The sequence below is a fragment of the Anopheles merus genome, chromosome 2L (genome assembly GCF_017562075.2).
Source record: "Anopheles merus strain MAF chromosome 2L, AmerM5.1, whole genome shotgun sequence".
Taxonomy (NCBI): Eukaryota; Metazoa; Arthropoda; class Insecta; order Diptera; family Culicidae; genus Anopheles; species Anopheles merus.
Window position 1 is genome coordinate 14,990,020 of NC_054083.1, and position 12,447 is coordinate 15,002,466.

The following is a 12,447-nucleotide window of genomic DNA, read 5'->3' on the forward strand; positions in this document are numbered from 1 at the left end:
GCATGAATACCCTTTACCATTACCCGAAGACATTTTTTGCCAAACTTGCCGGTTGCAAGTATTTTAGCACAATCGATCTATCGGATGCATTTCTTCAGGTGGAAGTAGAAGAAAAATACAGATCGTTTTTGGTAATAAATACACACCGTGGTTTGTACACATACAACCGATTACCACCAGGTATAAAGATTGCACCAGCCGCATTCCAGCAAATTATTGATACCATGCTAGCTGGATTGAATGGAGTGTGTGGTTATATGGATGATGTGATAGTAGGGGGTAAAACTGAGGTTGAACATGATGCTAATCTATACAAACTATTGCAACGGATCGAAAGCTACGGGTTTACAATACGCGCCGAGAAATGTTCTTTTAAAACGTACCAAATTCTATACCTAGGCCACATAATTGATCATCAAGGAATTAAACCAAATCCAGAGAAGATAGCGGCAATTCTCAACTTACCAGCACCAACCGATTTAAGTGGCGTAAGATCATTCTTAGGTGCCATTAATTACTATGGCAAGTTTGTGCCCAACATGCGCGAGTTAAGGTATCCTTTAGACATGCTCTTAAAAAAGGACGGAAGATTCGAGTAGACCTTTGAGTGTGAAAAAGCTTTTAAAAAGTTTAAAGAAATTTTATCATCAAATTTGCTTCTCACACATTACGATCCCCGAGCCAAAATTGTTGTTTCTGCAGACGCCTCTTCTATAGGGGTCGGAGCAACCATTAGCCATGTTTTCTCTGATGGATCCGTTAAAGTAATACAGCACGCATCTAGAGCGCTAACCAAAGCAGAAACAGGCTACAGCCAAATCGATAGAGAGGGATTGGCCATAGTATACGCTGTAACCAAATTTCATAAAATGCTGTTTGGGAGACACTTTATTTTACAAACAGACCATAGACCACTGCTTAGAATATTTGGTTCAAAAAAGGGGATTCCGATCTATACAGCAAATCGTCTTCAAAGATTCGCGCTGACGCTACAGCTTTATGATTTTGAAATGGAATACATACAATCAGACAAGTTTGGAAATGCGGATGTCCTGTCTCGTCTTATACAAAATCATGCAAAGCCAGAGCCAGAATATGTGATCGCGAGCCTAAGCCTAGAAGAAGACTTGGAGGCAGTAGTTATCAACGCGATTAGTTCATTCCCCCTCACGTTCAGAGACGTTGAGATAAAAACCCAGAGCGATCCCGTACTACGACAGGTTTACACAAATATAAAAAAAGGCTGGCCAACAAACGTATCGTATGGATCAGAGCTTGCACGTTACCATGATAGAAGAGAGTCCTTGTCGGCAGTAAACAACTGTATCTTATTTGGAGAGAGGGTAGTGATCCCCAAACTGCTACAAAAACAATGTTTGAGTCAGATCCATCATGGTCATCCGGGGATTCAAAGGATGAAGGCCTTAGCTAGAAGCTACATTTACTGGCCATCTATGGATCGTGATATTACTGAATGGGTTAATTCGTGTCATGCCTGCCAGGCAGCCGCCAAATCACCTCCAAGCACCGATAAAACCAGCTGGCCAAAATCTTCAGCTCCTTGGCAACGCCTTCATATCGATTATGCTGGTCCATTAAAGGGAGAGTGGTATCTTATATTAGTGGATTCTTTTTCAAAATGGCCTGAAATAGTTCAAACTAGCAACACGTCATCAGCGTCTACAATTGCTATTCTTCGTAGTATTTTCGCACGTTTTGGTATGCCGATGACGCTAGTGTCTGATAATGGGACACAATTCTCCAGTATTGAATTTGAACGATTTTGTAAGAAAAGCGGTATTATACACGTTAGAACGGCGCCTTACCATCCACAATCAAACGGCCAGGCAGAGCGATTTGTGGACACTTTTAAGCGAGCTATGACGAAAATCGAAGTTGATGGGTACACGGTTCGGGAGAGTTTGGACATATTCTTACAAACTTACAGGTCTACCCCAAACGCTTGTCTGGAAGGATCAAAGTCTCCCGCAGAGATCATGTTGGGTAGACGCCCAAGAATACCGCTGGATTTATTAACACCATTACAAAACCCACCACAGATAAGCCCTACTGTAGAAGAAAGAGAATTTTGCCCTAATCAAAACGTTTATGCTAAACATTATTCCCAGAATGGATGGAGATGGATAACCGGTACGGTTCTGAAGCGACAAGGTAGAGTCATGTACCTGGTCAGGGCGGCCGATGGAAAGATCATTCGACGGCATATTCATCAGCTACGTCGGCGGACGCAAGAAGAATCTTCAACAGTAGTTCAGCCTTGCTTACCTCTAGATGTTTTGCTTGAAGCTTGGAATTTGGATCGCGTACTAAATCCACCTGCACCTGCACCGTCACCACCAGAAGACTTACCGTTATCTTCAAGCATCAGCGACCACCAAACGGTACCGGTGTTTCCTCCTGCTGCATCCACACAAACATTTGGAAAAACAACAACTGCACGTCCCAGAAGGCTGTATCAGGTACAGGAACCACGACGCTCTTCTCGAAATAGAAGATTGCCCAGTCGGTTCGATGTGTACCGTACATTTTAAGAGAGGGAGATGTTATGGAGGCGTTTAGGGCGAAACGCGATAAGTGAGCCAACCTGCGCAAACAGTTCGGCTCCGACTGGCTGGTCACTCAGCGAGCCGAGAGGCCACTCAGCACGATCGGAAGGACGATCGTGCTCTCTTGGATTAAGGCGGTCGAGCGGGACGGTCACACCAAAAAGGGCATTTAGGATTAATAAATTATATTATTGTATTGTATCGTTTTAAATAAGTACAATATCGTTTTAGCAAGCCCCGCAATATCACAAAAATTTGCAGCATTGCAAAAGGCTACATCAACCGAAATTTATGCAGATGTTTATTCACAGGATGAAGAAGCAGTAGCCGTCAGCCAGAGCAACTCCTTCTTAACAGAAGATATTTCAGAAGATGAACACGAAAACAGCGACGGTTCAATGGTCGTACCAGTAGACAACGAACAAACTCCTGTACCAGTAGAACTAAGCGAACAGGCAACAACCACAATGGACAGACCGCGACGAACAATCCAACTTCCTGCTCGCTTCAAGCCCTATTGGATGTTCAAACCTTAAGGGGGGAAATGTTGGATCCCAGTTACCACAGGGATAATGGAACACATAGCAACACTTAGAAAGTATAGCAACCATGCGGTATAAAAGGAGCCTATAGCTCATCACCGCTTTACTCTTAAGTTGACTCTCAAATACAAAACTTTAACTAGAAGCTGTGTGCAATAGTCCGAGTAGTTCGGACATATCATAAATCTTTGCGAAGACTAGATCATTTGGGACGAAATTGCGTCGTTGCTCATCGTTATTGGTTTCTTGCGGTTTAGGCACAGGGCGTATAAGCTCTAAACAAGTGCGAATTTGTCGTCCGAACATTACTGTCGCTGGCGCTTCGTTATTTGGCACTTGAGGATTTGGCGTGGCGCGATATGATTGTAAAAACGTGTCAAGTGCATCTTCTATTGCAGTTCCATCGCTCGTGATTTTGGTTATGGCGCGCTTGAATGTATCCACGAAGCGTTCCGCTTGCCCGTTAGACTGAGGGTGGAACGGGGCGGAGGTGAGGTGCTCTATGCCGTTACAAATACAAAAATCTTCAAATTCGGAACTGATAAATTGGCGACCATTATCGCTAACAAGGGTTACTGGCATACCGTATCGCGCAAACATGGTATTAAGAATTCGTATGGTCGCTTTGGAAGTTGTGCTGGCAGTCCTTATTACCTCTGGCCATTTAGAGAAAGCATCGACTACGATTAAGTAGGAGAAACCGTCGATGGGACCAGCATAATCGATGTGGATACGTTGCCACGGTGCAGTTATCTCAGGCCATGGTACCGGGCTAGCGTGTGGGGGTGATTTCGCTGCGGATGCACAAGCGTTACAAGATGCTACAAGTTCAACGATATCAGTGTCTATCTTCGGCCAGTAGACGTAGCTTCGTGCGATCGACTTCATCCTTTGTACACCTGGATGGCCGTGATGTAGTTGACGCAGGCATCGTTGCCGGAGAGCCTTTGGTATGATGACTCTCTCCCCGAATAAGAGACAGCCTCCCATCTCTGATAAAGCTTCCTTCCTAGCGTAGAAGCATGCCAGCTCACCACTGAACGTACTGTTACGTAGCCAGTCTTGTCGTACAAACTGTATGACTTTGCTCATAATGGGATCGGATTTAGTAGCCGTTGCGACATCCGTTGCATTTAATGCAACTGAACTCAATGAGTTAACGACGACTGATCGTATGTCCTCCTCTAGGCCGATGCTAGCAATCACGTAATCCTCCTCTAACTTTTCGTGATTTCGAATCAGTCGCGAAAGGATGTCGGCGTTCCCAAAATTGTCGGTCGATACGTAATTGATGTCGAAATCATACAGCTGTAAGGTGAGCGCGAATCTCTGCAAGCGATTGGCGGTGTAAACGGGGATGCCTTTCTTGCTGCCGAAAATTCTCAAAAGTGGCTTGTGATCCGTTTGTAGAGTAAAATGCCGTCCAAATATAAAATTATGGAATTTCGTCACAGCGAAGATAATTGCCAAGCCTTCCCGATCTATCTGGCTGTAGTTTTTCTCTGCCTTTGTTAGTGCACGGGACGCATGCTGCACAACTTTAAAAGTTCCATCGGGGAACTTGTGACCGATTGTTGCGCCTAATCCGACGGATGACGCGTCCGCGGATACAACAATCTCACGCCTTGGATCGTAGTGCGTCAGGAGCAGTTCCGATGAAAGGATACTTTTGAACTGCTCGAAGGCTTTTTGGCATTCAGGGGACCACTTAAACGAACTGCCTTCTTTCAGTAGGTTGTCCAACGGGTATCGAAGCTTGCGCATGCTCGGGATGAATCTTCCATAATAGTTAACGGCGCCAAGAAAGGAACGTACACCACTAACGTCGATTGGCGCTGAAAGATCCTTTATCGCAGCTATTTTGGCTGGGTCTGGACGAATGCCGTGGTTATCGAGGATGTGACCAAGGTAGCGAACTTGGCGTTTGTTGAACGAACATTTCTCCGGGCGGATGGTGAAACCATACTCCTGAATGCGTCTCAGGGTTTCGTTTAGTACGTCGTCGTGTTCCCGTTGTGTTCGTCCACCAACGATAACGTCGTCCATGTAACTCGCGACACGTTCCATTCCAGCAAGCATTTGGTCCATAAGCTGCTGAAATGCGCCTGGTGCTACTTTAATCCCTGGTGGCAGGCGATTATACAGGTACAACCCTTTATGCGTGTTTATGGTGAGCAAGCGGCGACTTTGCTCGGCAATGGGGACCTGTAAGAAAGCATCAGATAAGTCAATTTGGCTAAAAATTGTCGAGTTACCCAGTTTGGTGTAGATGTCCTGTGGCAGTGGCAGCGGATAGTCATGGGGGTGGAGTGATGCGTTGAGTCCCGTCGAATAGTCTCCGCATATTCTCAGTTGTCCATTCGACTTGCGTACCACTACAATCGGTGCTGCCCACTCGGAGTGCTGGACTGGTGTGATGATGTTGAGCCGCTCCAGTCTATCAAGTTCGGCGTTCACTGCGTCGCGCATGGCATAAGCTACGGGACGTTTTGCGCAGAAAACTGGACTGCAATTCGGCTTCAGGTGTAGTGTAACCTCAGCTTTCGCACAAAAACCCATCGTTGATTTAAACAGGCCGGGAAATTTTCGAACGATTCCCTCCGGAGTAGTAGCTGTGCTGGTAACATTGTTACACAGCTGGTCTATAGGCACAGACCATAAGGAGAAAGCTTCAGCAAGGTCGATTCCCAGCAAGGCCAAATCTCCTGTTGCCACGAAAATTACAGCTTGCTTCTCCTGCCCGTTGATTCCAACCGTTGCTCGAAATTCGCCATCCATTTCGAGTTTGTCACCAGATGCCGATTTCGCGATTACAGATGATGGGAATGATTGCGGGCTGCCGATGCGTTTCCAAAGCCGACGACTAATCACGGTGATGTCCGATGCTGTATCCAGTTGGAGCCGAATTTGTGTTGGTCAAGGGTTACATCCTGGTTCTCCTCGATGCGATGTAAAAGACGTGTACGAAACTCGATGTCTTCTTCGCCCTTCATACCGCAAACGAACACTAAACACTTTAACTGCTCTTCCGTTAGCCTTCCCAGCTCAAAATCGACGATGCCACGATTGACCCGGCACGCGAAAGTGATAAAATCCTCGGTGCGAAGTTTGGTTAGCTTCAAACACTTGTATCGTCGATGAAGCAAGGATTCTTTCGTGCCAAATAAGCTGGTCAATTTAGCAACTGTTTCCTGCAAACCATAATCACGCGGATGCTTTGGCAATATGTAGCTGGTGTAACGGTCGTGTTCAGAGGTTCCCAACTTTCTCATCAATAAACGCACTTTTGCCTCGTCTTTCAAGCGTGCAGCGTCTTTAAGGAAAAGGTCCTCGTATCTCGTGTACCATGCTGCGAAAGTTGAATCGTTTTCTTCATCATACCTGAATTCCTTAATGTGACCGCATAAGGAATCGAGTATTTGCTCATGGGGCGTTTGTTCGATAGGCGCTTTCGTTTGCTGCATTAATTGCAACAAAATTTGCTGCTGTTGCGCCATCTGATGTTGCATTAGTTGCAAAATTTGTGCCGTTGCAGAATTATCACTTTCCGGAACATTCTGTACTGACGATGCAGAAAATGGTGGGACCGAACCATTTTGCTGTACGAACTGGGTCAGTGGCACTTGGGGACGTTGACCTGTATCTTGCGGTGCGTGCACTGTAACCGGGGCCATCACGTTTTGCCAACCTTGCGATGATCGACGTTCATCTTCTTCTTGGCTCATCCTGCGGCGCTTCCTTGTCGGTGGAATAGCTTTGCACTACGCGAAATTCACTTCCGATAAAAAATTCGTCACAAACTTTAAAAATCCTCGTCGCCAACTGTTGTGATTCTTACACTTTATTTATGATATAATAGGAAACACGGTAAAATAACATATAGGACGATACGCGAATACTGGTGTGTGTGGGTGTGCAACCGTCCGTTGCCCTTGAGCGCTCGGTATCAACTCTCGTGCGGCTCCGGTCCGTGTTCGCCAATACGGGAACACTCAGGCACTCAACACGATCGTGCTTCAATAGTCGACAGGCGAATGTCGACGTCGAGCAGCTGGCGCTGCTGAGGCTGCGTTCCCACAACAGGTAGGTCCGCTGATGTTGCCACCATCAGTTTGGTCTTTGCCTCGTTTATCTGCAATCCGAGGCTCTCTGCCGCCTGCTCAATCCCTTGGTAGGCTTCTGCTACATAGGAGAGCCGCAGACCAATGATTTCTATTTCATCAGCGTATGCCAGGATCTGGGTTGACTTATAGAAGATGGTTCCCGTAGTCTCCACCCTCGAGTCGCGGATGGCCCTCTCTAGCGCCAAGTTGAATAAGAGACAGGCAAGTCCGTCCCCCTGGCACAGACCCTTGGTGGAAGCAAAAGATCCTGAGAGTTTTCCATCCACCCTCACCTGGCATGTGACGTTGGTCATAGTCATTCTAACTAGCCTTATCAGTTTGGCCGGGATTCCAAATGAGCTCATAGCGTCGTACAGTTTTACCCTGGCTATGCTATCATATGCGGCTTTAAAGTCTATGAAGAGATGGTATGTGTCGTGTCTGTATTCAGCCATCTTCTCCAAGATCTGCCGCATGGTGAAGATCTGATCAGTGGTTGATTTTCCGTTTCGGAATCCTCTTTGATAGTTTCCAACTATCTCTTCGACGTGCGGGACAAGGCGATCCTGAAGGATCAGGGAGAATATTTTATAGGCGGTATTCAACACCGTAATACCCCTGTAGTTGTTGCAGTCCAACCTGTCTCCCTTCTTGTATACGGGGTAGATGATGCCGAGATTCCAATCACAAGGCATCGATTCGCTATCCCACACCTCAGTAACAATTTGATGAATCTCGTTTTCTAGTCGTGCACCTCCATTCTTGACCAGTTCAGCTGCAATTCCGTCGGTTCCGGGTGCCTTTTTATTTTTCAGCCGACGGATAGCCTTTCGTGTTTCTTCTATGCTAGGTGACAGTAGCATGACACTATCTGCTAGTGGCGCTTCTAGCTGTTCGTTTAGCTGGTCGTTGAGTAATTCATCAAAGTACTGAGCCCACCGCGAGAGGACCTCTGGCTGGTTACTAACCAGATCTCCATCCTTATTGCGACAGCAGGTTACCTTAGGTACAACGTTGTTTCGGTGACCTGCTATCGCTTGGTAAAACTTTCGTGTCGGTCCGTACGCCTCTCTGGTTTGCTCGAGTTCCCGCATGTTTTGCTCTTCCAAAGCATGCTTCTTGGAGCGGTGAACTCGTTTCTCTTCGCGTCTAAGCCGTGAATATTCCTCTGCGCATGCCCGCGTTCTATGCCGTTGCTGCATTGCTCGGTATGCAGTATTCTTACGTTCGGTCACTTGTCTGCATTCTTCGTCGAACCAGCCAGATTTGGTGTTGCCACGACGTGGTGCGAGTATATTTCTTGCACAGGTTATTATTTTTGTTTTTAGAGCGTTCCACCTCTCGCTCGTAGTTTCGTATCTGTCTTCTGGTAGTAGAGACTCTTCTAAAGCGGCTTTGAATTCCTGTTGGACAGTAATGTCCCTTAGAGAGTCCGTGTTGAGCCGAGGCTGCGTGTTTTCTCCGCCCCCATTGTCGCGGGGGCGGGCGATTCTACAACGTATCACTAGGCCAACCAAGTAGTGATCGGATTCGATATTGGCTCCTCGATAAGTTCTGACGTTTAACAGGCTCGACTGTCGTCGGCGGCTTATTAACACGTGGTCGATCTGGTTGAAGGATTCGCCATCCGGGTGCGCCCACGTCATTTTGTGGATGTCCCTCCGCGCAAATTTGGTACTTCCTACAACCAGATTGTTCGCTGCGGCGAACTGGACCAATCTACTACCATTATCGTTGCTGTGCTCATGCAGCCTGTGACAGCCAGTGTATTGGCGGTACATTGGCTCCCTACCGACTTTTGCGTTGAAGTCCCCCAGGATGATTTTGAGGTCATGCCTGGGGCACGCATCTATAGTTCTAACGAGGCGGCCGTAAAAAAGGTCCTTCTCCTCTTTCTCTTTATCTTCGGTAGGGGCGTGAACGTTTATGAGGCTTATATTAAATAATTTGCCTCGCATGCGCAGGGTGCATAGCCTATCGTTTATAGCCTTGAAATCTATGATTACGGATTTCAGCCGGAGACCTACGGCGAAACCCGTTCCGAGCACGTGGTGGAGGTCGTGGCAGCTGTAGTAAATGTCGTAGCAATGCTTACCACGCCTGTTGTGCACACCGTTCCCTAGCCACCGAATCTCTTGTAGAGCTACGAGGTCCATGCTCAGTGTGGCTAGGGCGTCATCAAGTTGTTTCAAGGCTCCGGCTTTGCTAAGAGTGCGTACGTTCCATGAGCCCATTTTAATCGTTGTCCGGGGGCATTGCGTTGGGTCGGTATCGTTAAGTCCGTTTCGTAACTTCCTGTTGCTTTCCGTAGTCGATTGTTCCATGGGACTGGGTGACTGGCCCTGCGCCCACGTGGCCGTTTTATTTAGCGTCGGGTTGCCCCCCCGACGTTCAGGCACCCAGTTTCCCGGGATACCCACCCCCCTCCTGGTTCGCCATATGCCACCATCCGCCCAAGGGGTTGGATCTAGCCCGTGTACCCAAGCTAGGTTATATGGAGGCACATGTTACCACTCTGCACGACGAGGACGTGTCAGAATAGGAGTTGGATGGGAGAGCCTGTGTTATCCCTCGGAGGGCTTCGGATCCCATCCCATTACAGAGCAAATGAATGAACCAAAAATGAATGAACCGGTTCACAAAAATATAACTCTATGGTACTTTTGATACATCGCAAAAAAGAGAACATGCATTCAATATAGTTTTGAAAAAAAAAACACTTATATGCAAAATAAGAAACGGTGGATTTTAAACTACGCAATCCCAAGTGCCACAAATCCACTAAACGACCACTAAACGGGTTCTAAACGTGTTCAAGCTTTCAATCTAAACGGAATATAGAAATAATTCGTTTAGCAGACTGCAAACGGCTCATGCATTCTAAAAATAGCAAAAAAAAAGCATGTAGGTTTAATAGTCACACGATAACTGAACATTTTCAGCTGTCAAGTATCATGAAGATATCGTCTCGCTTGTGCTTAACGCTTTTGACGTTTTATGTTTGATTTGGGATGTAAATATGCCCTTTGATCCAAGGGATGTTTTTATTGTTTACGATTTTATTTGTAATTCCCTTCTGCGATACAAAAGATACAAAATAACAGATGTGCAATGTGCAATGGATAGTTTGATTCAGCATACAGAAATGAAGCAAAATACAATCGAAATCAAGAAAAAGAATGAAAAGCGTTCAACATTACTGCAAGATCCGGAGGAGATAATGAGGAGAAGGAATTTAAAATTAGAGCGGCGTAGGGAGTGGTACAGGAGAAAATGTGAACAAGAAACTGTCCAAATGAGGTGTGAAAGAACTGAAAGGAGAACTATGTTAAGAAAAGCAGCTACAGGCGAAAAACGTGAACGACTCCTAGCTGCAAACCGACGGCGGATCGCCGATTACCGAAAGAGGAAAAAACACGAAGCGAAGTTGACACAGAGCCGAAAATAGTTTGCAGACTAGAGCGGCGCAGACAGAAATATCGAGAAAAACGTGCACGAGAAACGGAAGAGGAGAAATTGCAAAGAATGGAAAAGCAACGACAACTAATAGAACGCAAACGTAAAGAGAGATTGGAAATTGGATTTGCAGAGTTCTAGGATAAAAAATGCCACATATTAAATTTCGTAGTAAGCGTGATTATATTTTTGTTTATATTTTGTTTAGGATCCCATCGAGATACCAGACCTGAAAGAAGAACCTATCGATGACGACTTTTCGATTGACATGAATCATGGCTGCAGAGCTACAGATCCGTTTGAAGATCAGATCGAAATCGGTGAGACAAGCATCACGTTTACGGAAGCCTACCTAAATATGTTAGGAGAAGGTATCAAAACTGAAGATATTGAATCAAAGGCAAACAACGATTGAACTGCTCAGCATCTTTAAGCTGCCTGCTTGAGTAGGTTCTAATTGCATCGCAATCTGAATCATAGATTTACCTAATGTTAACAATTTTGCTTAATAACTTATTACAGAACCGGCGATCGAATCTGCACTTTTATTGACAGATTCTTCAAACAATCGATCAAGTGGATAAATGGCTGGACCATTTATTCGTACGACGAAACAGGCGAGGTAAAAGAAGAGAAAATCCATCATTATTGAATATTTCAAAGGATTCGATACTAGAGAAGTTTATTTTTACAAATCTCTAACGTGTGTAAAGATGATTGAACTCTGCTATGCCATCGGTGGAAGAATTTCACAAGAAGACATCTAACTGTATTTCAGTCCATTGCAATTCGAGCAGTGCAATTCAACGCAGGAATTCTGAATGTTTGGAGTCCCACTGCTGCCGGCATGAAGAAACACAGGCCACTTGCACCAGCGGTGATTGTGGAAAAAGGTTTGAACCTATCCCTTCTGACGGGTTTCATACAGCTAGAGAAGGTATAGTGGACGGTAATGCAGTGTATGGTCCAGCTGGTGGCAATAATAGCACAGTGAAGCCTATTTTCACACATTGACCCAATTTTGATGAACTGAAATAATAAACAAACTTAAAAGGATTGATTTCAAATGGGCGAATTAAAAAAATAAGTCATCTTCAAACCAAACAAAGCCTAAGTATTAATAGACATGCGTCACCAACACATGCTATGTTCTTCATCCCGTTCTTGATTAAGTAATAATATTTTTATCATACTAAATAATTAGTTAAGTATGTAACTAACCCACCAACTAAGTCACCAAACAATACCAGTGGAAAACCAAGAGGATAATTGTAATTTTCTAAATGCGTGCGACTTGTCCGAACTATTTGAAAGGAAAGAAAAGCATTGATATTTGGTTGCAGCAAATTTATTTCAACACGTCCATTTCAACAGAAACATAATGCAAAAATGTTTATAATAAAGTACTAAGTAACGGGGAAAAAACAAAGTTTTGCTCTTCAGTAACATCAATTACTTTCACTAGTTTACACTTTACATCCGAACATTTTAGTTCATATTCTTCGCTTGAAAGTTGGCTCATTTTAGCAGAAAAAATCAAAATTTCACTAGATGAGTCAAACACTTCGTAAATATGTGAAAACAATTTGCCTCTTATCTTCACTTGTCCATTACAGTTTCTGACGGATACAAATTTAAAGACCTCATTTTCTTGGGTGATTAACCAATCATTAACGTTATCGTTACGAAGCATAAATCCTTGCTGCACATGCAAGGTAACCGTTTGGCCTTTCCACTTACAGACTGGCTCGGAAAAAGGTTGGCGTTTATAGTTGACAT

At 45.0% G+C, this 12,447-nt stretch overlaps 1 protein-coding gene and 1 long non-coding RNA gene across 2 annotated transcripts; one reads left to right on the top strand and one right to left on the bottom strand.

Moving 5' to 3' along the window:
* Window positions 1-3,244: 3,244 nt before the first annotated feature.
* Window positions 3,245-5,578, bottom strand: LOC121592245 (uncharacterized protein K02A2.6-like). Its single transcript, XM_041913646.1, has one exon. It carries the CDS (start codon window positions 5,576-5,578, stop codon window positions 3,245-3,247), a length of 2,334 nt encoding a protein of 777 aa, XP_041769580.1.
* A 4,753-nt stretch (window positions 5,579-10,331) lies between these two features.
* LOC121592791 lies at window positions 10,332-11,990 on the top strand. Its single transcript, XR_006004697.1, has 3 exons — window positions 10,332-10,771; window positions 10,877-11,114; window positions 11,191-11,990. It is a non-coding gene; the product is annotated as an uncharacterized LOC121592791 (long non-coding RNA).
* The last annotated feature ends 457 nt before the right edge of the window (window positions 11,991-12,447 follow it).

What these genes read in the sequence shown, in the direction of transcription:
- LOC121592245 (XM_041913646.1), bottom strand. Translation starts at nt 5,578, where the DNA reads ATGCGCGACGCAGTGAACGCCGAACTTGATAGACTGGAGCGGCTCAAC.